The sequence below is a fragment of the Chaetodon auriga genome, chromosome 23, assembly GCF_051107435.1.
Source record: "Chaetodon auriga isolate fChaAug3 chromosome 23, fChaAug3.hap1, whole genome shotgun sequence".
Lineage (NCBI taxonomy): Eukaryota > Metazoa > Chordata > Actinopteri > Chaetodontiformes > Chaetodontidae > Chaetodon > Chaetodon auriga.
Genome location: NC_135096.1, coordinates 10,017,431 through 10,044,024, shown reverse-complemented (window position 1 = coordinate 10,044,024; position 26,594 = coordinate 10,017,431). Strand labels below are relative to the sequence as shown.

The window sequence follows — 26,594 nt, the reverse complement described above, 5'->3', positions numbered from 1 at the left end:
GTCATGCCAACTGATCACAGGTGTGTCTTTTGTCCCAACTGGTAAAGCTGAAGGACAAAGGAAAACAAAATCTTACTCATCCAAAGGACAGCCAATGTAAACCTGCCTGTGCTCATCTCTAATTCAGATTTAGTGTAGATTTAATGCCCAGGCTTGCTTTTTGTGCATTTCATTTCCTGCTTTAAATGAGGAAGCTGGTTTTTTTTCTTCTAACGTTCACTTTTTAGTCTCTTCAGCTGCAGCTATAGAAATTTTAAAAACATTGGGGACAATACATTCATTTGATCTCTGCGATGATGCAGCGGCTCCACAGAAACACCCCGTTCATTCATTCATGAGTCGTTTTGTGTCCAGTTTTACTCTCAGAGAGCAGACACCTGGCTCATATCGCCATGATTGCAAGCTCTTCACCTAAACACTCAGACTTCCCTGGAATGAAGCTGCTGACATCTCAGGCGCTCGAGTCACACATTTTGGTTCAGAGCAGTTTGACCTCGATCTGATACCTGAGTTTACACAAGAGCTCTCTGGCTGATCACTGAACAACCGCACAGTCCAATTACCATCTGTGATTGACGTACATGTGGAAGAAAGGCTATTTCAAGCTGTTTCTTTCTATATAATGATGAAAAAGACAGAACATCCTTGATAGTAGTCTGACATTGTGCAGGAATGACTGCTGTTACCTCAGCTCAGAGGAAAGAGTGAAACCTGGTGAGACATGTGCATGGCCTCACCTGGCCTCAAATGGAAACCGGGTGTGTTTCCTGTGAATGAACCGGGTGAGATTTGACATCACGCTTCCTCCCAATGACCAGAAAACACACTTCTCTTCAATTCCATTTGCATTTATTCTAAAGGGAAAATATAGGACTCAATAAATATTGCGGCAACAACATCGGCAAAGACATTTGAAGGTGACATCAACATTCAAGAAAAACATGATAATGTACACGGGGGAGAGACGACAAATTAGAAAGTGAAGGGAAGAGTCAGGCCTGAGCTGCCACATGCGACAGCGCTGGCATTTGGACAAGGTCACAGGGAAGTTTGAAAGTTACATTAAAAGTGCATCAATACCTTTGCTTTTCTCCTTAATTGCACTGTTGTTGGAAGAAATTTAAAAACACTGTTTGTCAAGACTTTAGGAAAGTCTAATTTCCATGAATGCAGTTTATTCAAAAGGCGTATTTGTACCATACACTCCTTTCTCTTAAGTGTCTGCAAACCAGTGCTCTTTTGAGTTAATAGTCAACATGTGGATGGTGCAACACAGCTGATAAGATATGACAGCTTTCTGACTTTCTGGCTGGTCATTCCCTCAAAAATCAGCCCTGTCAAGACTGTTAACGACTGATTGATGGCACAAATTCACCAAATTTTAACTCCACACGAGAGAGAGTCCACTCCTTCAGGCTCTTCCACTGGAAAGAATTCATTTTACTGCCATTTTAAACGGTGGTGTGACCGCGCCTTTAGGAGGATTTTACCCAACAGCGATCTGAGCACTTCAGGGAAATGCAAAGCAGAGATGTGCTCAGAGCCTAATGAACTCGCTTTAATTGTTGCTTTCATTTCCACTCCCTCCCTGAAGTGCAGAGGAAAGATGATTCATAGCTCAAACCGGCTGTCAGCCTGTTAGGACGGACACATTTTACGCAATTAGTCAAACTGGTTAAGTGTTGGTCAATTAAAGCATTTGGGCCAATTAAGGGTTTTAAAATGTGCAATGGAAGTTTTTTAATCTCAAAACACAGATTGGTGAATGGCTTTGCGCCATTTTACTTACGGTATGGTACAGTGTGGACAACTGTGAGGACAATCTGTCTTCAGAGAGTTGTTTTTGTATCTATAGCTGAAGTAAATGGACACAGAATGGCTGACTGACTCCAACACACGTGCAGCTACAAACTGAAACAGCTCAGCGTGATCAGAGGATACGTTCAGCTCTGAGCATCACGGTCGGGACTCAGAAGCTAAGATAAAAAAAAAAAAAAAGAAAAAGTGATGCAATTACACACCAATGACTTCACATTATATCAACAACATATCAGAGACAGGGGAAGAACAGCGTCAGGTTTCCTTTGTGCAGGACTACGAAATTCCTCCTCTAACCTCCTCTGCACGCAGACTAACAGTTAGAGGAGCAGGGGTGAGAGTGAGTCAGTTCCAGACGACAGTGACGAGCTGTTGTACAAGCCCCCCGAGCAAAACGTCTTTGATCCAGCGCAAACAGCAACAGCAGCTCCTCGTTCGCTTCCCAGGCAGTAAACCCCCGTCGCCGGCTTTGGCTCTCGTCCAAAACATCACATGTTCTTACACCCTTCCTTTGCAAATGAGCATCTCCCAATGACATCACTCCTCCTGCTCATTTCCTGTTGGCGTGGAAAGCCTCGACCGCATCCGCTTCGTGGTCCCAGAGGAAGCGGGTCACTTCCCCGAGCAGGTAGCTCGCTGACAGATAGCTTCCTCGTCTGGTGGGGGCGGGGGGGGGGGGCCACATGGATTGGGACGCTACTACGCATTGAGTTTTCATTGGTGCAGAGTATTCCAGTAACATGTACATCAACTGAAGCTTATGAAACCCCTTTCCAGACAAACAAGGGGTCTTTAGCATGCAGGAAAGAGCGTTGCCCCGTAGCTTCCTGCTTGCACTGTGCTCTGTCCTCCTTCCCAGTCTAATCCTCCTCAGTCTGATCAGTCACATGACCGAGCAACTTTTGGCCTTGTCCTTCCGGAGGTCCGATGCTACGGCCGCCAGGTCGGGCCTGCCGGGCATGTGTGAAATCCTCTTGTTGCCGCGAGCGGCCTTACTGCGCTTGACGTTTTTGTTGTTTTTGTTGATGCAAGCCAGCGTGGCCACGTGAAAAATGTCTCTGACGCTGTTCTCCGACTGCTGAGCCGAGCACTCGATGTAGGGCGCCGAGATCTGCTTCGCCATGCTGGAACCCTGGGGAGGAAGAGGTCAGATATGGTCACCGGCGGAAAGCCCAGGTTAGGAGGAGGTTAAGGTATACTTAAGCACTCGGATTTTCGCTCTTAAACCTGGATTAAAGTAGAGTACAATGAGTGATTCTTGAATGAGTTCAGCCACAAAACTGGTTTACTAACTGCATGATTCACTCAGATTTCAGGTGTCTTAACATCCGTCATTTTCAACATACCTGGTCGTAAGAGACAGGTGTCTGTCTGTGGTTGGAAAGCTCCACCAGCGTGCTCAGGTCGGTGCGCAGGTCTGACTTACATCCAACCAACAGCATCTTAGTGTTGGGACAAAACTCCTGGATCTCCCCTTTCCACTGTGGAGAAAGACAAAAACGTATCTACCACCGCTGCTAGAGACAGGTATTACATGAGCAAAAGATTAATATTTAGCTCCATTTCCCCATAGAACCACATATCTAATGCAACGAAAGCATGTTTGAAAATGCTGATTTAACCAAATAAAGGGTTTAAATATTTGTTAAAATTCAGCCAGAATGACCAAACACAAGATCCCATGAGTACCAGCCTCCCCGTCACCCGTCCTTTAAGTACAAAGGTTACAGCTGCCACTTCCTGGAGCCCCCTCACGCTTTGAACCCTGAAAAGGAACCAAAAATAATCCCCATGTTTCCTCCCTGACAACAATAAATGCCCTGTGATCAATGGCATTTCTCCAGGGGCTTTAATCTGAGGCTAATGTGCCTCAGGGCTGGCTGGCCGGCTGGTCAGGGGATCAAGTTCATCGACGTCCAAAGAGGAAGTTGTTTTGTACAGCATGTCCATCACTCTTCTGTCTGCACAAACACCAGTCGGCTAAAAGCCTCGAGCAACGCGAGACGCTCATTGTGTGAAACATGACCTTTGACTAACATAAGCAAACACACAGTTTGATCACCTGGCTCTCACAATGCAGCGTGTGAGCGGACAGCCCACAAAACGGAGCAAATGGTCAGCGTGTTTCTAATTACTGCTAATGATAATTACAGCATGCAAACCAGACGAACAAGAAGATACGATGGCGAGCCAGCTGACACCAACGTCATCAAACAATAACACAGTTGGACATGTGGTGAAATTACGCATTCCCAGTTAAACAGAGCTCAACAGATTTTGTTTTCCAGCAAATCGTGTACATTGAGACCTCCAATGCGGCTGCCACACATGGCTGTACCTTGCAAAATTTCGATTTTGAGCAGAGTCAACGCTCTCACATGACTTTTGCAGTTTCTTCTGTGTGAAAATAAACTACACTTCAACCTGGGAAGACTTCTAATTTAGGAAACTTGGTCATGATAACTTTTATGGACGGCTAAAATAAAGCCCACCCAAACAGGAAGTTCCTTACAAAACAAGAGCACAAGCCAGGTGTGTTTTTTAACTATAGAGAACAATGGTTTCACATTTTTAGCATTTTACTACCATTCCAGCAGTCAGATGACTGCATGTCCTGCTTTATGCTCAATGCACATGTGGGAGTCAACCCGTATAACCACAGTCATCAGACTACACCAGACCACCAGCTCCATGTGAGTAACTGGTGGCTACACCTCAGTACGAGCTGAAAGGTCAGTCAGTGTTACTTCCCTCTTCCAGCCACCTTCCAGTCACACTACAGCTTCACATCTTCACATCACGAGATCTGATGTGAGCAAAGCCTCACAAAAAACCCTCTTGACAGTAGACTTGAGACCTTGTTGATCCGGCTAAATGCAACATGGCCCGGATCAAACTGATTTTCAAGGCTGAAGACTTCCGCTGAGCTTATCAAAGGCTTAATGATCGGCCCCTGGATAAACGTGTCAGCAAAGAGCGACAAACCTTTTTCAGTACGCTGTCGAGCGTTTCGGGGCGGCTGATGTCGAAACAGATGAGGACGGCGTCGGAGTCTGGATAGGAGAGGGGCCTTACGTTGTCGTAGTATGGAGATCCTGAGAGGGAGGGAAACAAAGTGAAATGTTAAGATTCAGCTCCGCTGGTCTTTGCAGCACATGTACATACAGCCAGGTTTGTGCAACACTTTCTCCATTTCATCCTTGTGAATGTAAAGCCTGCAGCTACCCAAACCTACAGAAAACCTCAAACATACTTTCTAGAATGCATGAACACGGCCCAATCAGCTCTTTAAGCTCCGGAGCATTTCTGACAGTTATTCTCATATGACATGATTGCAGCTCAGCCATAATCCATGGCAACCAGGCGAGGAAAACAAATAATGCAGCATCAGTCGAAAATATGTGCTGACTACGACGAGATCGCTTGACGAAGGAGTCTTCGCCGGGAAACGGAGAACTTCAGAGCGAGGAAATGACTCCCTCACCCAAAATTGAAACCATGTGTGAGGGCGACGCCCATCTCTCCGCCAGACTCAAACGTCTCCGGAGAGGAGGAGGAGGGGCGGTGGCATCATGTCAAGGTGAGTCAAGATCACATGACAAGCAAGAGGCGGCCACACACGAGCGGCTGCCAAAAAATCTGGAGAATTTTGTTTTTGGTAACTGAAGGTTCCCCTGGGAGGTCCTCTCCAAACACCGCTGTGGAGAAAAGCCAGGAATGCACTGTCACACACACACACACACACACACACACACACACACAGAGGAATCGAGTGATCCTAATCTAAACAGTCTGGATGGGAGACGACACCGTTTGAACAATCTACGCTTCCTTCCAGGACTGGGCCTCGTGGAACAAAGCACGACGCTGGCTGATGTGTGCGCAGTAAATGTACCTCTGCTGCACAAAGAAATCTGAAGCGGATCCATGTCCATACATAATCATGCATCGAGTGTGTGTGTGTGTGCCAGGACTAGCCTGGGAGGAGGGCAAACGGGCTGATTAGAACCTCTCTCAGGGTCACTGCTCCATCCGACAGGGACAATAAACAACAGTGTGGAAAGCGCACATGCAACAACGTCACATCAGAGTGATGAGGATTAATATCAGCCTCTTTGTTGTTGTGCCGCTACTTTAATCAATACCTTGCCTTCAAATAACTGGATCCCTTTTTTCCAACTGACTATTTGACTCCTCACATACAACCACAAAGTCTTTGGCGAACTCGTGTTTTCCATTCGCCGGTGTGTGTGCACTTCAGAGCGTCTGCTGAAGTCATGAGATCTTGCTCAATCCCGCCGCCTCTCTCTCTTCGGACATGACTCAATGTGTGTGGGACACCAAAACATAGCGGCATGGTTTTATTTCTGCTTAGGCGTTGTGCAAAAACATCTATAACGTTTGGGAAAATCCCTATTTTTATGAAGTTAGTTCCGCCTCCCCATATGGCTGAAATCACAGGGCGCAACTCTTGGTCGTCTTTTGAGAAAGCAAACTTTGGAAATGTCAAAACTGTACCGAGTGGCGTTTCTAACATCTCACACTTGGCTATGCACGATGTTCAATGCACGTTTACAAGCTGACAGGCCGCAGCTTTACAGCCCTTGATTTTATGGGAGACCATCAGGCGCAGTGACAGGACATTTTATGCTTTCAGGGTGTCCGTGATGACTTGGTGTGCTCTGTCTCAAACCCTGAACTCCACAGGATCACCTCCCCAAATGTTGCCTCACACAGCCAATCCAGGATGTAGCTTATTTGGGCCTTGATGCCTTTCAAAAACCAAAATTCAGAGAAGCACGGACGCCAGGAACTCCACAGGATTAATTATTGTGATGTCTTGAGCTGAACATAATGTGTTTCATATGGGAACAGGCTTGTCGTTTCCCAGCAACCTTCTGCTTTTCCAGTTACCCTCTGACGAAAGCCGGACGATGGGTGACACCACCGAGACAAAAAAGGACTTGGAGCAGCTACGATCAACGCAACACAGGAAGTGCAAGGCCAGGAGGAATGTACGATCCTCCCACAAGAATTCATTTCCCATTTTTCATGGCTGCCTCACAATCAATCACGACCACATTGCATTGTTTCAAGATTTCACGTGTGTTTTTTCCAGCCCTCGCTGCCTGGAACCGATCACTGGAAAAATAAGACCCAGCGGCTGAGAGGGTAAGCTGACATTTTACAATGCATTGATTTTTAACAACCCGATGAGATGAAATGCACACATCTGAGTTGCTGGGTTCAGTGTGTGAGGTCTTGCTTTCAAAGTGTCTGCACATATTCCTGTGAATTCACCTGGAGATTAAAGTATTTATAGCTGCAAATCCTCCGAGTGCATCCAAGCAAACCACTTCAAGCTGCACAACGCAAACAGGAAAATGAAGAGCAGTAACTTTCACAGGGGATCAAAATGTGTGTGTGTGACGTGCTGAACTGTGTGTGTGCGGGTCTGTTAATGGTTTTCAGGAGACGTTTTCCCTCTTGTCTGCCGTTTATAGCGGAGTCGTAACCGCATCAGGCCCGCATTTGAGACTAAACTCTGCTTTGAGGTCATCTTGCTGCCAAACGGAAAGATAAGAGGAAATCCCACAGCGAACACGCATTGTGTATACACACACACACACACACACACACAAAGACCTGGTGACTGTCATCTAATTAGCTCCTGTCATTGTTCTCCCACAGGATCTCTAAATCTGGAAGGAAGACACACACCCTGTCCACCCTCTGTCCTTTAAACACACAGTGACACACACTCTCCAGCCCCCTCGCCTTCAACGCGTCCTCCCTTGTGTCTTGCTCATGGCACATGAATACTGTTGTGTTCAAGGACATGAGAGGATAGCGAGCTTCCACTGTGGTCCTGATGAAAAACCGGACGGCTTTCCATGACTAAGTAGAAATTCTTCCAAGATGGAAGAATGTCCTTCCTTCCTGCTTCGCTCGTGTGCTTTTTCAGGCTCGTTTCCACACCAGCTGGAATGAAAAGCATCGCTTAATGCAATAAATACACCCGAAACAAGCTGGAGAATACATACTGCCCTATTCACATAATGTGACTCCTTATTTAAATTTCCAGATGTTCCCCCGCCTTCCACGAAAAAAGATCCTGATGTTGCCTGTCTGGAATACGGTTCGAAAATACTGTTTGATGTTAGAGATATTCCACTTTGTGTAGGAAGCCTTCGCACAAATGGCTTACTGACATGGAAATTTACTTTATCTCACACGAGCACACACAGTCCTGAGGTAAGCCAGCTGCGTCTGACAGTCTGGAGGTATGGCAACAGGTCTGCAGGCCTGCTGATTTACTGCATAGCTCGCATACTGGAGCCCAGCAGAACTGAGCCGAGGGCTGGTGAGCGTGTGTGTGTGTGTGTGTGTGTGTGTGTGTGGGGAGGCGTTAAGCCTTCGGGAACACCTGTGGAAACAACAAACAGCGACAGGCACGTCCAGCCATCCCACACCACCAAGCTTAAATATATAACCTCTAGCCAGCCAGACACCCTCAGCACACACACAGAAGACAAAGAGCGAGTTAATCTGAAGTAACCTGAACCGATATCTGCTGTGGTTGCTGTGGTTACCAAGATATCTGTTGCTCACTAACGCTGCATCCTGCCATGTAAAAAGGCATCGCGCTGATATGATGCAATGCTATATTTTCGAACACGTTACGATGTAAGATGATGCGTTATGACACAATATCCAACGTGATGATACAATACGTCACCATAAGATGTTAACCTGCTGTGTTACGGCAGCACAAGCTACAATACGCCTTTATACGATGCCATGATATGATACAACATGTTATCACTGACACTGTATGTGGCAACATCACTTCATGATACAGTATTTCATGCTAAAATTATGATAAAACACTGAATAAACAACCTCCCAACATCCAGAACACACTACAAATATCCACGTGCACGACCTCTGAAGGTGCGTTTAATGACCCCCGAGGCCACACAAGACTCCACACTGCAACTGATGCAAAAACACCAATGAGGTTCAACATGGGCGTTCCAACAGGCAGCATATTTGAGCAGGTGAACGGAAGGAAGGAAGGAGCCAAGAATGCAAGGTGTTCAGTGTTAAGTCCGGACGCAGAGTCTAATGTCAGGTGTAACATCACACAGAGAGTCCTCCCACAACGCTAGAAGACAGGAAGTCTTTTAATCTCTCCCAGGATCCCACTGTCCTTTAGCTCATACACTGCATAACCACGGCTGGCTCAAGGCTCTCTCGCCAGTCGGCAAATTCCAGCGTGATTCAATTTCCCCTTGGAAACGAGGTAGGGCTTAGTGAACCACGCCACTTCTCTTTCACTCCGCCAAGGATCTGGGCCTGCTGGGTACAATAGGGGTCTTTGTGGAGGAGGAAGTAGAAACCTTTAGTCTGAGGAATGCCAGACATGCGGCTCCAATTCGCTGAGCCCAGAAATGTGATCCAATGCAACAATGGCCGCCGACAGGGGAACGGAGGGGGCACAGTGTGTGTGTGAGCGGCAGAGGAGTTTACTGAGTGCATGGAAAAGCCCCATAGCAGAGCGGTCCAGCAGAGCAGGGGAAACAGCACATGCGACATGCTGCAGAAACGACACAAGGAAATGATGATCCGGGCTGCTCTAACCAAACTCTGTCATTATGCATCTGCCTTTAAAAACTTCTGACTTTCTTCCAGTTTTTCAAAGTGGGTCATCTTTTAGTCGGCAGCTGTTCAATTCAGCTCTAAACAAAAAACAACAAGAACTTTCCCACAAGGTTCCCCGGGATAAATATTATCAAATGAGATCCGTGGGGTCTGTCGCGTCTCTCTTTGGGGGTCCTTCATGTGAAAATGCCTCAGAGTTCCAGTGTTTTTCTGATGAACAAGTTTTCTGAGGATCTCATTGAAGCTTTTATTTATCTTGGCTTTGGAAAGTTTCACAAGAAAGTTGCAAAAGTTGTTTCCTGCAGTACATTGTGAATATTTCACCAGTGCAAAGGTGCACAATCTGTATAAACCAGCCTTCCATGAGCCTGGGATTAGCACAGAAACCATGGGTTGCATTAAGAACAGCAATTTTAAGGCGTCTTTAATGCGTGTTTAATACAAACAATGGGTCAGATGACTGTGTGTTGTTTGAGAGAGGTCGCTTTTGAACATATAGCCACAGTTTTCCCTCAGGAGTGACAACAGACCAGCGCTAATAGGAATACTGAACATACAATTATCATGCGGCCAGAAACACGAACCTAATTAAACACGCCTGTAGCTCTGGATCTGCCGGACTGTTTGCTAACACATTAGTCATTAGCTGTAAGTGTGTCAATGCTGTGTTTACAGCCTGCTGTGCTGCCCCCGTGCACACACACAAAAATCTATTTATGCAGGTTTAAGAATCACTAAACTGTAAAAATGCCAAACATTTGCTGGTTTCAGCTTCTGCTGTTCACTGTTTTATATGACAAGCATTTATACGGAATGGGCTCTGGGAACGTGTGGTGGGCATTTATTTGCCTTTTTCTGACATTTTAAGAATTGTCAAGGACAATAATGCAAATCATTGTTAGCTGCAGCCCTGCCTGAGATCACCTTACTTACAGGTGCTGTGATGCATTTGAGCTCTTTAAACTCAGTAAATGGGAAGAGGCCTCAGGCCCCCAGGCGCTGAGAGACGGGGCTTGTTCTGTTTACCTCCACCGGCTCTTCCTTTCCTCCAGTTTGACTCTCAAACAAACACCTTTGCAGCTCAATAAAACGAGCAGGCAGACAGAGAGACAGACTAAACCGCTTCCTCTGCTGGTGAAAGAGGTGCGAAGCATCAAAGGCTGCGCCTCGGCCCCGACGGGCCCCACCCTGAGTCCGGAAAGCAGAGCTAGCACAGACAAGCAGGGTGGGGGACAAATGGAAGGCAAAACGACTGGCAGGCATTTACCTTAATGACCTGAATTAGTCTCATCACCCTCCCTTTTAAACACACACACACACACACACACACACACCAGGCAGCTCATTAGGCCACTCATCACTGCAGAACAAAGACAACCACAGTGTGTGTAGGTGTGTGTTTGTGAGGGAGGAGGGTAGCAGTCCAGAGTGTTTGTCTTCAGCTCTGCCTCCTGGTCTTTGTCCGAGTGCATGCTGGGGTCACACACACACACACACACACACACACACACACACACACACACACACACACACACACAGCCCCCCCACGCACACCTCTGGAGATAAGAGATCGATTGGATTGGCCATGGCCGATGGGTGTCTCTACAAAGGGACCAGTCAAGCCGAAAGCTGTATCAATCAGTCACTGGGTGTGTGCATGCTTGTGTGTGTTGGGTGGGGGTGAGGATTTGAAGTGGGTCTGGCTCCATCTCAGACCCACTGATCTAATAGGAACCGCGCCCCCCCCCCCCCCCCCCCCCGCTCACTGTTTTATGAAGCAGAGAAAAAAGAAAAATGGCTCCAGGCGTCCGGCCAACACAGCGCAATAAAACAAAATTCTCACTCTGGCTGGTTTTCATTTCTTCGTCTTTCCACTTCTGCAGAAAACACACACTGTCGGGGTGGAGGAATCTGAAATGTGAGCTCCTTGTTTTGCTTGCTTGTCGTGTTACGGAGCCTGAAATTGAGGAATATCTGCTGACGCTATAATAAAACAGCAAAAATCGAACTTTAAGCCGCTGCTCGTCTCCTCCAGTGAGATCCAGCTGTCGTCAAATCTGAAAAAATCTCAATTTGTCAATCGAGTCTGCTGCTTTGTTTCTCTTGAGAAGGACAAACGGCCTCACGCTGGCCTTTGCATTAGAAAAAGTTACTCAAACATCACTCAGGAATTCCAGGCCAGAGCCCCGCAACAGCTGGCTGTCGACTTGTCCCCGCCCATCACACCCACACACACACACACACACACACACATACACACCACATGCTCGCACACACGCAACATACGCCTCACTCACGCCTGACTGCTGTGCTATTCACCGCTCGGACATTGATGGATGGGAAAGTGGGTTTGTTTACACACATTCAAGCACACACACACACACACACACACAGAGGACGCAGCAGCTGGCTTGGACCCTGAACACAAAGTCCAACGAGCGAACGATAAAAGTTGGACAGTCCGAGCACGTGTTGCACAACTGAACTTTCCCAAAAAACAGGGAGATTTCCACAGTGTGTTCTCCAGATGGATGAATGTGCGCTCCACTCAGCCTTGTCATTATCTTTCCTCTCCTGGTTCTGCTTTCTCTTTGCTCAGCTGGGAGGAATTCAGAAATCAAACCCAGCATTTCTGTTTGAACACTTAGCTGTCACACTAACCATTTCTATGTAGGTAAAAGGTGAGCCGCTTTCCCAATCTGAGGGGAAACGTGTCTGGCTTGTGGGAGCAGGAACTCCAGACTATGAGAAAGGATTAGCCCAGCTTTATTGATTAAAATGGGTCAGAGATTAATTTCATTATTCAAAAATGCAAGCCAGAGCCTTTTAAATCTCACGATTCTGACATTTTGAGGGAAATACCTCAGCTACTGATGTTTATTAATGAGGATGCGGCCAAACTTGATTAAAACTGCACCTCTATCTGATCAGTCTGCATGTCCAGAGGGGTTACAGAGGGTTTGTGTGTGAACCTGCATGCTTGGACATGTACGGACATTTCACCAGAACCCATTTGCAGTGACAACCAGCATGAAGCAGACAAGAGAGGTGACGGAGGGCGTCATTACCTGAGGTGTCCCACAAACTGAGCTCAATCCTCTGCGTGTCGATTTCAAAACTGGCTGTGTAGTTTTCAAACACCGTGGGGACGTAGCTCTGCAGGAGACATGGACAGAGGCCACATTAGACAGGACAGTGAGTGTGCACACTGATAAAATGACCAAAATAAGCTTGAGTGTGGGCTAATACAACTGCAGCTAGAATTACCTTGACAAAAACTAGTACCAAAACTCAATCCTGCAGCACTATTAGACCTCATTACAGCTGCTACACATACTAATACACATGCATCATACAGGGATTACACAGAGCATGTACTTCATCATTACTGAAGCACCAGCCTATCTGTCACATCCATCTCCATTAAAGCACGACATGTTAGGTTATCATGGCACCGTGGATTAGTAAAATCAGGTTAATTAGCATCCTGTTCGTCAGTGCGCAGGTTTGCAGGGTCTCACCTCAGGGAAGCAGTCCTTGGCGAACACGTGAAGCAGGGCAGTCTTCCCGCACTGGCTGTCTCCCACCACCACTATCTTACACTTCACACTCTGACTGGGATCCATGCCGGATTTCAGAGATAATTTCTGACACGAGCGTCTCTCCTTCATTGATTTCAGTCGGGATGAAATGTAAAAAAAACACACGAGTCCAGTCCTGTACGTGCGAAAAGCGTCGAGATGTGGCGACTGATGCGGTCACGGCGCCTCCAGACTTGCCTGCCTGCCTGCCTCCCTCTGTGTCTCCGCCTGCTCTGAGCCGGTAAATGCCATTTGCTTGTATTTATAACGTCGCAGGAGCCAATGGCAGCGGTCTGGACGAGGTTCGTCCCTCTCGCGAGCCTCCACACAGCGGCCTGCTGGACCCGTCCGCCATGATGGCGCCCCCGCTTGGTCTACGACTGACCACAACTTTGTACATCCAATATGTGAAAGATAATTAACTTTACAGTTTACGGAACAGAAAAGTAAATTTCGAAGAGGATGTAGTGAGAGCAAAACACAGGATTAAAAGAAAAAGGGATATGAACACAAAATACTATTAGAGTGATTGCAGCCATTTGTCAAATGTCTAACTTTTTTCTAATAATTTCAAAAACGTGGAAAACTCAAATGTACTTGGTTAATGGTTAAATACCGCAGGCGGGATCTTGTCAAACTGTTTTATTTTCCCAATCTGATGTTTGTTGATGCGTAAAAACAAATAAAATATACAAATACCACAACCTCTGGAAAAACAAACAAACAATTATACCACAGAAGGACAGGAAGTGAACTCATCATGCTATTAGCTTGTTAGCTTAGAGCAAAAGCTAACTGCTAACTGTAGTTACAATTATAAAATATGTAGTTACCTGCTTTAGTTTACTTTGTACACGTTTGTCCAAAGTTAGTATGAGTTAGTCTGTGTATAATTGTACTTAACATGCTTAAACATTCATATTCAAAAGTCTCAATGTTTTTAATTGGGACGTCTTCTAGATGTATATTGAACAAAAAAAGTAAACATAGTTTAGAGTACATGAAAAGAATTATCACAAAGATAAAACTGGGTATTGAATATAGTTTTTAATTACTCATTTTAAGCTTGTTTACCGAGGTTTGTTGATTACAAAAGTCATATCCTCTGTTTAATTTCACCTATGGCACCAAAGGAGAAATAATCCACTAATTAATATATTCCCCACACTTTACATTTTAAATAATATGCTAATTGTTGTGGTTTCAATACAAAAGGCGCTTTAAAAAAGCTTCTGCTGGCCCAGGGCACAATAAAGAGCCCCGCGAGGCCCCCTAATTCACATGGAGTCAAATTTGATCTCAAGGCGACACAGCAAGACATCTTATTATCATCATTATTTATGTTTAATACACATTTCACTCAACTCTTACACAGAATGAGCCCTCAGGTTGCGTCTTAGCTGAACATTGTGAGCAGGGGTTGTTTGAGTCACACACATCGAGGATTTTCTTTACGAACAAGCAAATTTGAAATCTCTGCCACACAGAGATCTAATCCACCCAGTGAACCCAGTACCAGATGCCGCTGATTTCCAGTGAGCAGCTTTGGTAGCTTCCACTGAGGATTCTCTCATTATCTGTGAGTTATAAACATACTTATTGCGGCATACACAGCCAGAGAAAACACATTAGCTTTCGTCCAGATCCTTATGAAAAAACAGAGAAAAGAGGAAAATGAAAACGACATTTCCCCATGGGCTCCATAATGTGCCACATTCACATTTTTCTATCTTTTTCAGAGTGTGAACAGGCACCCTTCTGGTCTCAAGGCCGCATCTCTCAGCCTTCAGGCTACTTTCTCAACACGGCATCACTGCTAATTTTACAAAAATGGGAAAACAGCAGCGTTCTGCATCAGCTCTCCCCTCTGTGACAGAGTGATTGGACTCTCAGTGCTGCTGGCAGCGTTTTTACAGTGAGACAGCTCCACCCTGCAGGCTGTGTGGTGGGAGCCCCGTCTGTTGTGTGGGAGCTCTGCCTCCAGGACACAACACTGCCAGGGGGATTTTACTCACTATAGCACTGCTATTTGGCTGCCATCTCCACACCATATGCATTTGACCTCATTCAAATTCTGAATCAGAAGATGATGGAGATCCTACCTGCATGTGTTGCAAACCACTCATTTTTGTGCCTTTTGCATTGTGTATCTGTGGTCTCTATCTAATCTGATGGCCCTCCTCTGATCATTATCATTTCTTTATGTTCAAATAAATCCAGCTTGCGGAGATTGAAAGGGCCACAGCAGAGGAGACAGTGAGCAAAACCACATTAACTGAGGTGTTTACACACTGTGCCCCTGTGCCCTTCTCCTGTTTTATTCAGGCTGACTGCCTGTGTGTGTGTGCTGCACTCTGCTATAGCCTGCAGCGTTGCCAATCTCACTTGGGTGCAGCCACACATTTGGGACAAAGTGAGAGTGTGCAGATTGACGACACGCAGAAACATCTTAAAGCAAAATTGCACCAATTTCTATCATCAATCTGAAATGCATAGGATTGATTTGTCGTGTTAATCTTTGTTGTTGCTGTCATTGTTCAGATGAACATGCAATAAACTCAAAATTAAACTGGGTCTTTCACCAGATCGGCAGTTGCCCAAATACTGTACATGGTTCCCAGAATAGAAATGAGGGTACCACCTGTTTCTGGTCACATGGTGCTGTCAACGTCTTGTACATCTTGTACATTTCCACGAGGGCATGCACACATGAACTACTCCTGATCAGAGCTCATTTCCTACAACCTCCTAAACTTTTATTGTGCTGGTATTTTTATTTTCATGAGGCATCTTTAGTGGCTTTAAACAGGAGGAAATGGAAGCAGACTGGTCTTTTTAAGCACCACAGTGGTCTTATTTTGGAATTCGTGTGGGTTAACAGAACATGGAGCTCAGCATCTCCTGTGCTGTAGAGATGATCTTGAAGTATCCTTGACCGAAACGTCAATAAGCTCAAGCGCTATTTATGTCCATTGGGAACCCTTTTACCACATATAGCAACCTCCCATCTTCAATGCCTGTCACATACAATAAAATAATGCAGAGATGCCCTTGGAAAGTGAGGGATTTCGAGTCGCTCTCTGAATGTATGTGACAACTGTGTCAATGCAAGTCACTGAAAGCAAATCGAAGTCCGAGACCGAATGATTTTGGATGTTCAAACTCCAATTTATGAGAACAAAATAATGATGTACTTCACGTTTCAATGAATACACTGCGATTAATAAAAGTGTAGATGCTGTATGAGTGGACACTGGATGAGACCTGAGTCTATTCCAATAATGCTTTATTACACAACTAGGTCAGCACATATCCACCTTGCAGTATTTTTAAAGTAGTTCAGTGTTCAATGTGTTGGCACAGAAAAAAAAAAAAGAGGGAAAAAAGGTCTGCTAACATTAAATCAGCAACAGATATTTTTAAAGCTATAAATAATGTGAATTATTCATACTGAAAATACCTCAAAGCTGCAATGCTGTAGTTTCCAATGATAAACTGGCATCTGTGTGTGTTTTGTACGCAAGCAGCCGTCGCTATCTGTGATACCCAGCACAGTTCAGGTCTGGGTCACGCACCGGTGCACATAACTCTTCCTGTGTGGGGAAAGCTTCTCGGAGCACCAAATGAGATGGGATTTGCCATATTGCTGCAATGATCTCCAGATATGTTAGGCAATCACAGGTAACCATATGAAATTATGATTAAGAAACCTGTTTCACATTCTCCAAGCAGGTCACAAGATGATTAAGAATGAGTAACAAATGATAGAGTTTGATCCAGGTCTGGAGTGGTTTTTTGCCGGCGGGGCAGCAGTGCCGGAGGTGTGTGACGAGTCTAGGTCACTGGGCCGCTCTCCCTCTGCCATGACAGCATGCTGCCCCACAGTTATCTCTGTCGACGCGCATTCAATCAGCGGCGCACTGACATTTACTGCTGGGGCGAACACAGCGCACATTCGCTTGTTTCAGTTTGAGAGGGATTTCCTCGACAGTTAGTCACCGTGACTGGGAAATTAAGGGCAGATTCAGAACAGTTCAGGGAGAAACAGTGATGGATTTTTTGTTCTATAGTCAAAAAACAAGTGCATGCTCCAGGGGATGATTTGCAGTCTATTATTGCTGCTGCCTTGGCCTGCGTACCCATGAAAAGAAGGTTTGTATTAGTCAGAATGTTGGAAAACATAAATTAAACATGTAAGTAGTTAACTAACAGTGACATAATCTTTCAATCATCCTTAACTGACCTGTCCACTGCGTTACGGCTACGAATGACTAAAACCTTCAAAGTGCCGCTGCAAAATGAAATACAAGATGTCAGTCGCTTGACCTCTGATGACACGCTGCCTAACTGCTCCCGCCTTCAGCTCTCAGCCTTGATCTTTGGCTGACAGCAGCAGGGGGTTACAGTCTGAAAGTACTCTACTTTCAGAGCAAGGAGAGGTGTTATTTTACACCAGCTGAGCTCGTGAGTAACCCTCATGTGAGTGTGTGTGTGAAAGCATGCCTGGATGTGTTCACGCTCAAATTCTTTTTCCTAAAATAAATGTTATCATGGGCTGTGACTTTGCTGGAGTTGCTGCAGTTCCACCATGGTGATGTGATAAAGAGGCATAACTGCAGTCATTGTGATTTTACTATAGTGACATTTGAGATGTGTCATTATGTTGACAAGTAGATGTTAATTGACTTTGCGGAGCTCCGTCCCCTTACAGTTGTTGGTGTTTACAGTGATAAAGGTGGTAAATTTAATAATCTATGATCTTATCAATGCTTTTAAGGGTGGTGATGGTGGTGTTAATGAACAATCAATGATACCTATAGACAACTTCTCTTCAGTGATTCCTTTCATGTGGCATCGCTGAACTTTCTGAAATTTCACCTCCACGCTGCTGTTGTGAAATCATTGTTGTTTTCGTAACATCACAGTGGAGAGGCTGCTATATTTAAAATGATACCACTGTGGTGTAATTGCTCTAAATACACACACGCTGTGTTGTGAAATCAGTTGTTGGATTGTACATTGTTGTCTACTGTGATTTTCTTTTTTGGATCTCATGTAATATAAATGGAGTGTGGACTGGAACACAGTGAACATGACTGAACACAACTGGGAAGATTTCCAAAACTCCTTTTAGCATTAAAAATCTCTTACGAAATTGTTTTTCTTTTCCTGTTTCCAGAAACCCTCTGAGTTCATTCTGTTCTCATTTATGGCTCGAGCTTTCATGCACACACGTTTTCCATATCGATGATTTGTTCATTTTCCAATGTAAACTCTATTGTTGATGATGTTTTTCTCTGTTGAAATCACTGAGGATCCTTTAATCCCCATTTCCAGTAATTACAAATAACCTACCCAGGGTTAATCTCTTAAAACTTTCATAGGAGTGCACAGTTTTACCAAACAGCATGAGTCACCTGCTATCACTCAGCATTGCATCAGCTGAAATGCAGCACCAGAGCCAAAATGTCTCATTTAACAGGTAAACTGCGGGACAGCGGACCGTCTCACACGACTCGACAGAATAACAGAAAGTTTCATTCCTCCATTCTGGCGTTTCTGGTGCATGAAACAGTGGTAACTTACTGGAACCCCCTAATGATTCCTAATAAGCTTCGGCTCTTTTTCCTCCCCCCTTGGCTGACAAACACATGACATTTTGTTTTAATAAACCATTAGCTTAATATCCTCCACCGAATGTACTGTAGGGCAGCAAGGGCATGACACACACACACACACACACACACACACACACACACACACATACAGAGGAGAGAGGCAATGACGCGTTAGGCAGAGTACAGTAAGCCTGTCGAGTGTCTCCCGTCAGTCATTATGTCTGTTCAGGCATGGATACACACACTGATGTAATGAGGCACAGTGAATGTGTTCAGTGTGTGTGAGTGTTTAATAGTTTGAAAGATGAATCATTGCAGGGATGACCTGATTCTTCAGGGAAGTTTCACCATATGTGTGTGTGTGTGTGTGTGTGTGTGTGTGTGTGTGTGTGTTTGGGGCTTAATGGTGCATGAAATTATGTCTTCATTAGCATCTCCTTAAGATAAACCACATGATGGGACAATAATCATATCTGTCACTTACATGACTGAAACAAAGGATATTTGTGAGTCTAATCATTAAACGACAGCGAAAAGATTATTAAAACCTTTTGTATTGCGTTTTAATTACACCTGTCCCGACATGATTGGATTGAAACATGAATAACTGCTTCCTGAAAGGAAGCTAACATTACACCCACATACCGTGAAGCTCTTCACAATGAAACGGCAGCATTAGCTTACCTTTTCATAAATGTCAGTGCGCTTTAGTGGGTTTTTTATCCTTGCAGGAAGCGCTAACATTAGCTAACATTACGACCAGAGATAACAGGTAGAGCAGCTAAATCAGACATGAATTTGGATCTGGGGCTGTTCATGAATATTTCTCACTAATGCAACCAAAACTCCCCATTTCACCCCAGTTCTGGCTCCATCCTGCAGCCATGCCGCCTGGAATCCAAACCAGTGCCTGCTGTAATTCCTCCTGATCCTCGGAAATGTGCGGCTGCTGTGCGAGGATGTGGTTTTTTTTATTTAACAACCACGCGCAGACCCACCACAGTCACCTCCATGAGTCAAATCACATCACAGGGCGATCCAGATCTGAGGCGGCGTGCGTGTGATGTGTGAGGTGCAGATGAGGGTGACAGCCAGGAAACAGCCTCCGGTGTCATCCAGCTCTTTATCACAGCAATAACAAATGAGAAGCTCCATATGTGTGGCGATGATTTTAATGTTCAGACTGAAATCTGCCTTCAGATCTCAAATACACAAAACAAGATAATGTGTCCACAGCTGTCATAGTCAGTCTGATCAAACCCTATGAAATACAAATAAGCACTGACTGATGATAATGCTGACATGATTGGATTTTGACGTGTGCACACATGGCTTTCAGGTGACACAATGTGCCCACTGGCTGCAATATTAGAGGTCCTCAGCTGTTAATGGCACACATGAGCTGATTATATTTCTAAATGCATGACCAGGGGCACCCCCTTTTTTTTTGAGGGGGTTCAGTTTCAAAACTCTACAACCAGTTTTAGCTCATCACAAAGACGATTGCTTTATTAAAGAAGACGAAACATCTAATATTGATGTTGGAGGTGGAGGTCTCACATCACACTGTATAAGCTGGTTTGTGCCACTTAAAAGAAAGGCAGAATAAAATTTCTTTCTCATTTTTTCAAAGGATCCAGTGTGTCTGTACCGTAAGCCTCGTGATAGCCTGTGGCGCTAGCCTGCAACAGCCTTGACAACGACACATTGATTGATTAAAGCAGGTACAGACAATCACTGCTGAATTCATACACGGTCATTTTCAGTGCTATCCCTCAGCTGTAACCTTTACTTAGCTAACCAGAAGGGCCTTGTTTTTGACACATTTGATTGAGTGTGTGATAGAAGTCAGCTATGTCACAATAAGTCAAGAATTAGATAGAAATCAGCCTGCTGACGCTCTTAAAAAGGCCTCTACATCCACGCTAACCTCAGAAATTTCATGTTCTGGCTAAATATAGCAAACAACCAGGCCATCTCTCCCTGGCCCATATATGTGCTAACTCTCCAACAGACCTATATGAAAGTGCCAGACATGGCTGCTGGGAGATTTGAGAGCCTCTTCAGAGCAATGAAGTGCTAAAGTACACTGTGCCGTGTTACCTGTGAACTGACGCTTTTCTATACAGACGTCCAACGACGAAATGTTGTTTTAATGTCAGTGTTTTTGCTTTGTCTTTACTTTACGCATTTTTTCACAGCAAACATAACATGTCGGCTGGATTCCATTCAGCTGCTTCAGTCTCAGCATCAAGGTACTGTGCATGCTGGCTCACCGTCACAGCTTGCTGGAACACTTAAACAGAAGACAGCCATTGTTAATGTGATCAGTAACACCTTTTCAACGCTTCTCCTCCGATGGCAAATTGAAATGTCTGCTGTGAAAAAGGTGTTTTTATTGGTACTTAACTTTCTTTTTGTGAAATTAATTTGATGCATTCATAATTTGTTGAGTCATTTAGTTCATAATATGTGAAAATAACTGTGAGAATGGCATTTAAAATCTGAACATTTTAGAATTTCCAATGATACAAAAGAGAGAAAAGTCGAAAAATGTCCATATTTCAGAAGGCTTAACAAGCAGATATTGGCACGTGTTGCTTGGTAAATTACTTACGATGACTTTTTTTTATCAAGTGCTCTGATGGAAATCGATGATTCCACTAATTGTTTCAGTGCTGCTGTTCATTGAGAAAACACTGTTGGCAGCAGAAAGCAGAGCATCGCTGTCATCTGGACTCCTCCCTGTGGTGTGCCACACAGTCAGTTAAGAGCATCACAGAGAAGCTCAGAGTCCCCTTCTCTTTGTCAGCACTGCGGTGATGTTCATGCGATCTTTGGAGCTCTTCCACAGCTCAGCCCTGCAACACCCCCCCACCCCCACCCCCCGCCTACTGGCAAGCCTCGGCACCGTGGCCTGGAAATCAGCACCAGACATGGCGAGGATGCGGCGCGTTGAGCCAAGCCAGAGAGCTGCCCAAACTGATGGAGGGAGCTCAGGAGGGGGATGGGTGTGGAAGGAGGAGGTGTGATCGTGTCAGCATCTGCGAGGGTGCATTTATCTGCCGGGATATGGGAATCCTGCATGCAGAATATGAGAATATGGGGATCTTGAATGTCTGTACACACACAAAACAGCCATCAGAGATATCAAACATCTTCCCTGACGGTTTGGATAAGACCAGAGTGAGAGCTTGGGTTGGAAATCAAACGGAGGCATGCTGACCCTGTTACAGCTCAGTCTGTCAGGGCTTCTGTCGAGGCTTCCTGAAAGGGGAAGAGCAGCTGAAGCAAGAGTGTGTTGAGGGGTTACTTGGAGCCACTCGGCTGGTGTTGCTGGGATTTTGGGGCTTGGGGGGGGGGGGGGGGGGGGGGAGTCCTACCAACATTTCTTTGATCTACTGAAGTGGCCTGAGGTCTGAGCAGCCTGCTGTGGGTTGAGCGGGTGGGTGGAGGGTAAGTGGGTGGGATGGAGGTGTGTGCAGTTGAACACATAAAAACCAAGGTTACACATGAAAACAGTGCAGTGCACAGCCTTGCACTGAAAGGTAATTGTTTTAATGAGATTATGTGTCAGGTGAGATTAATATGAGAGGCTTGTTGAGATCATAAATCATACTTGCACACACACCTTTGTCTAATAAAAACACTGCAATTCAACACTTTTGCACGCACATTATTACGTGTGAGTCAGAATAGTGGTGTGTATGACAAAGAATTACAGTGGTGATAAGAAATTATGGTGTGAGAGAACAGCAGCGTGTATGGAATAGAATAATGGCATGTGCATGTGTGTGTGAGACTGAATGACAATATATGCGACACAGGCAGTTTAAATTCTGAGTTCCTGATTGGCCCAGTGCTTGAACAAATTCTGCACATGCTCAGTACTGCTGACGACAACGCTGAAGCTACACACGGCCGATGGTTTTCCAATGCTTTCAACAACTATTTGCTATGAAATATGAGCAAAAAAGACAATCAATTACATTCCACTGAACATAAAGTTAATGACAGCGCGTGCGATTTTTGACCACTGGTCGTGCTGATGATGAGATGGATGGAACCAACATGCGATTAGAAATTTCTGGTGTGAGGCGGGAAATACCTTCACCATATTTATGATGCTTCCAGGATACACACAATGACTTTTGGTGAGAAACACTGAATGTAAACAAAGCTCTGTTTGTTTGGGGGACTTTAAGCACATATCGCCAGTTTCTTCAATTTCTGCACATTTTCTTAACATGCTCTCATAAAGTTTGGGCTTGTGTGGGAGAGTGTCGAGGTGATTATGTGACATTATGAAGCTGTGTATGCGAGCAAGTACGATCTGTGACTCAGATGGCCTCATGAAATTACTATCCTCAACATATTCTCATGTTGACTAAACATTTGGCTGTCTCGGTGGTAAAACCCACCATTTGTCTTTTAGGTGGATGGGAACAAACATGAAAATGACTAGCTCTGTTCAACACAGGGCAGGGCAAGGCAGAGAAGCAACTTATCTCGCAGAGGTGGTAATGCAAGGAGAAAGTGCATTAATGTAATATATGGGGGAGGCGGCCTTAGCAAACAAAGCGGAATTCCTTGTAAAACATGGGTGATATCACACAGAGTGCATGTGACACAATTGCAAATGCAGCAGAGAGTTGGTGGGCCGAGGGTGCAGCTAAGAGGGGGAAATGTCACTTGTCTCTCCCCCGATTTCAGCCTGTCTCCACTTATAAAACTCCCATAAAACCAATAATGCTGTGCAGATGTAGACATTTTACCCGTGAGCTAACAGTATAGAAGGCCCAGTATGTCGAGAATGCCTTTGATCAAGGCTTTATGAAGGAGACGGCCGCTTTGATGATTTTGCTGACATTTCCAGGAGACTTTAAAGACCCGAGTCGGGCTAATCAAATCAGCGTGCTCTCCCTCGCTTCGAGGTTAAGTAGCATGTATGTGGCCAGCCTCTCAGGAGTTTGGTTTTTTATGGTTTAGAGATGAGGAGACACTGTGTCTAAGTGCTTTTCGAATTAATGAAAAGATGTTTGCATTTTCTGTCCAGATACAAGTCATTCTGCAGACCACTTAATACGATGCACGTTTGCACCAATGGTGGAAGAAGTATTCAGAGCTTTTACTTAAGTAAAAGCAGCAGCAATACTGCTGTATTAAAAAACTCTGTTACAAGTAAGAGTCATGCATTCAAACCCTTACTTAAAGTACACAAATATCAGCATCAAAATATACTCAAAGTATCAAAAGTACTCAGTCTGCAGAATGATCCACTTCAAAATCACATACATTATATTATTGGAGTATTGTTAGTGACACGTAATGTGTACATCACTCTGATGTTGCAGCTAGTAAAACGGGGCTTATTTTAATAATGTGACGATACACTGGTGGGTAGCTTCACCTGTGATATAATAAATCATTTATTAGTTGATTTATATGGTGTATCAATAATGTAAATCTACAAAGTAACACGTGGCTAAAACTATCAAATAAATGTGGTGGAATAAAAAGTACAGTATTTGCCCCAAAATGTAGTACAATGTAGTACAAAATAGTAGTATAAAATGGAAGACTCCAGTGAAGTACAGTTACCTCAAAATTGTACAGTCCACCACTGACTTACCTCCATTAATTTCTTACATTTTCAGTGAACCATTACTGTTTCTGCACTGATACCATATTTTCACGTATTTGCATGTTTCTAATCATACATGCAGAATGTATTGTATGTTCTGGAGTTTAGCTGGGACCACTGACTGGTTTGACTGGGGTGTTGGTTTACATAATCTGCTGAAGCATATTTATGTCGTGGACTTTGTATATATATGTCTTCTGTCCTTTGTCTGAGCATTAACATTTTGAGCACCATTCATCTTCACCACGCGACTGATTTCAGATGCCGGCAGCATACAAATGTGCTCATCACACACACCTGCATGTGCAAACACACCCATGCTGGCACATCCTGTTGGCTCAGTAGGCCATTGATGTATTCACAACCTTTTCTTACATGCTGTCGCCTCTCTCTTCTCCATCTGTCTCCTCTCTTTTTACCATTTAGACCAGAGAAACCGAAAACGGTCAGAAAACACTGGTGTGGACAGAGCGAGGAATGAATTATACAGGGATTCATTTAATGTCATCTGTTCCTAGTATAATTATGTAAATCTTCTCATTGTCAAGGGGAACTGGATTTCTTGGACTTCTCTGTTTGGCTGTCCCTGAAAGTAAACTGGCAAAGTTCTCACTTTCTTGGGTCCAACTCATTGCTGTCTTTCACACCGTGTAATTGAACTCACCACGCCGATTACGTGATCTGAACCCTCAGTGTCACAGATCTTACGATCAACCTGGGGTCCTATCATGGTCAGTGCAGCATGCGTAATGGCAGACAGAATATGAGATGGTGCCACTGATGCCATTTCTGTAGCGACTTCAATTTTGAACATGTCCAGGCCTTACACAAAACTGAATTATTACACCTATTTCTGGAGTATTTTCCCCTCCTGGACGCATCCACACACAGTTTAAAATAAGACAGACTGCCTCAAATAATTCACAGGCCCACAAATCATCTGATGCCACGTCATGCCACCTGAGAAATGTGCCTCTCTCCGGCCTCTGGTATCTTTTGTCAGCTAATGGAGCTGAGAGATGAGGGCTGAAATTGAGAAGCTCTCCCACAAGGCAGCATAACCAATCATATGACATTTTGGACCGGCTGCAGACGATCACAGCGGACAGTAAAACACTTCTGCCATTAAGCCTGTGTCTGAGGCTAAATCTACCACAAGTTTTTATCTTCTTCGTGCAGTGAGTTATTTCTCCCAAAGGCTACATGGTATTGATGGCATCCCCAAGGTTTAAATTATCTATTATTATTGCATTTTATAAAATAATTTGTTTGGTGTCATAAGATTGTAAGAGATTACAGTTAGAGGGAACCGAATCTGAAAATAACTCTCAAATAAGGATTCAGTCCCAGAGGCCTTTGCTAGCATCCACAAGAAATCACTGGACTGAGATCACGCAGTGGCGGCTTCAGCCTCGACTGCCCCCTGTCTCTGAATATCCTGGTGCAAAATAATAGTTCTAAACTCAGGGGGGGCCACATGTGGCGTCCGTGTGTCGAGTGTTGCGGCCTGCGGTGTTGAGGTTTAACAGGCAATCACGTTTCTTCTTCACACCCCACTGCCTGCGAGCTTTTTGAAATGGTCGGAGGAGAGCCTGATAATTACGCCGACACTTCCTGGATCGGCTCGTAAGTGAGGCTGTACAGATGGGGCGTCGCGATGTGAGAAAGAAGGAAGACGGAGCAGATGACGCGCGGTCAAGTGGACAGCAGCTCAGGCTGCTTTATTGCAGCCTGGGTCTTGTTTTCATGGTTTTGACCATGGTTTTATTGACCGTGCTTCCACTGCACTGACTAAAGGAACTGATCTGAGAACACAGCAGCACTGTTACAGCAAAGTCTGGGCGGACTGGTTGTACGAGCCAAGTACTGGGCCAGATTATCTTCTGCTGGCTGCCACACTGTGGATTTATTTGCTCACACGACTGCATACCAGTCATGGATAGAGGGATAAGAGTAACCAGGTTACTTGTGCTCCATGCAAACAACATGCATGATCAGGAGTGCTGTGCATGCATGCGCTCAGCTCTGACCTCAATTAGAGTCACAGCAGTTGATTAAACAAAGCATAATGATAACGATCTACACCTTGGAGTGATCGCTGCTCCCCTCAGAGTAGATCCACAATGCCATCCTCTCACTATGGCACGATGGTGTGAGGATAGGAAAGGAAACATAAGAAGGAAAACATGTCTACAGTGTTTTACTCGTTTTAATGTGGGCCTATTGCATTATAGGCTAAGAGCACACTGTCTTTTGCATAAATGTAGG

The 26,594-nt window shown here is 44.8% G+C and overlaps 1 protein-coding gene across 1 annotated transcript; it reads right to left on the bottom strand.

Annotated features, from left to right (window-relative positions):
- Window positions 1–827: 827 nt before the first annotated feature.
- rnd3a (Rho family GTPase 3a) lies at window positions 828–13,425 on the bottom strand. Its single transcript, XM_076723634.1, has 5 exons — window positions 13,005–13,425; window positions 12,552–12,639; window positions 4,804–4,913; window positions 3,165–3,299; window positions 828–2,950 (listed from the first exon to the last, which is right to left on the bottom strand). Exons 1-5 carry the CDS (start codon window positions 13,152–13,154, stop codon window positions 2,702–2,704), a joined length of 732 nt encoding a protein of 243 aa, XP_076579749.1. The 5' UTR covers window positions 13,155–13,425; the 3' UTR covers window positions 828–2,701.
- Window positions 13,426–26,594: the final 13,169 nt, after the last annotated feature.

Coding starts and splice junctions, on each gene's coding strand:
- rnd3a (XM_076723634.1), bottom strand. CDS start 13,154: ATGAAGGAGAGACGCTCGTGTCAGAAATTATCTCTGAAATCCGGCATG. Junction 4,914..12,551: donor CAGTTTGTGGGACACCTCAG/GTAATGACGCCC, acceptor CCTCCCTCTCAG/GATCTCCATACTACGACAAC. Junction 3,300..4,803: donor TCGACAGCGTACTGAAAAAG/GTTTGTCGCTCT, acceptor CTTTCTCCACAG/TGGAAAGGGGAGATCCAGGA.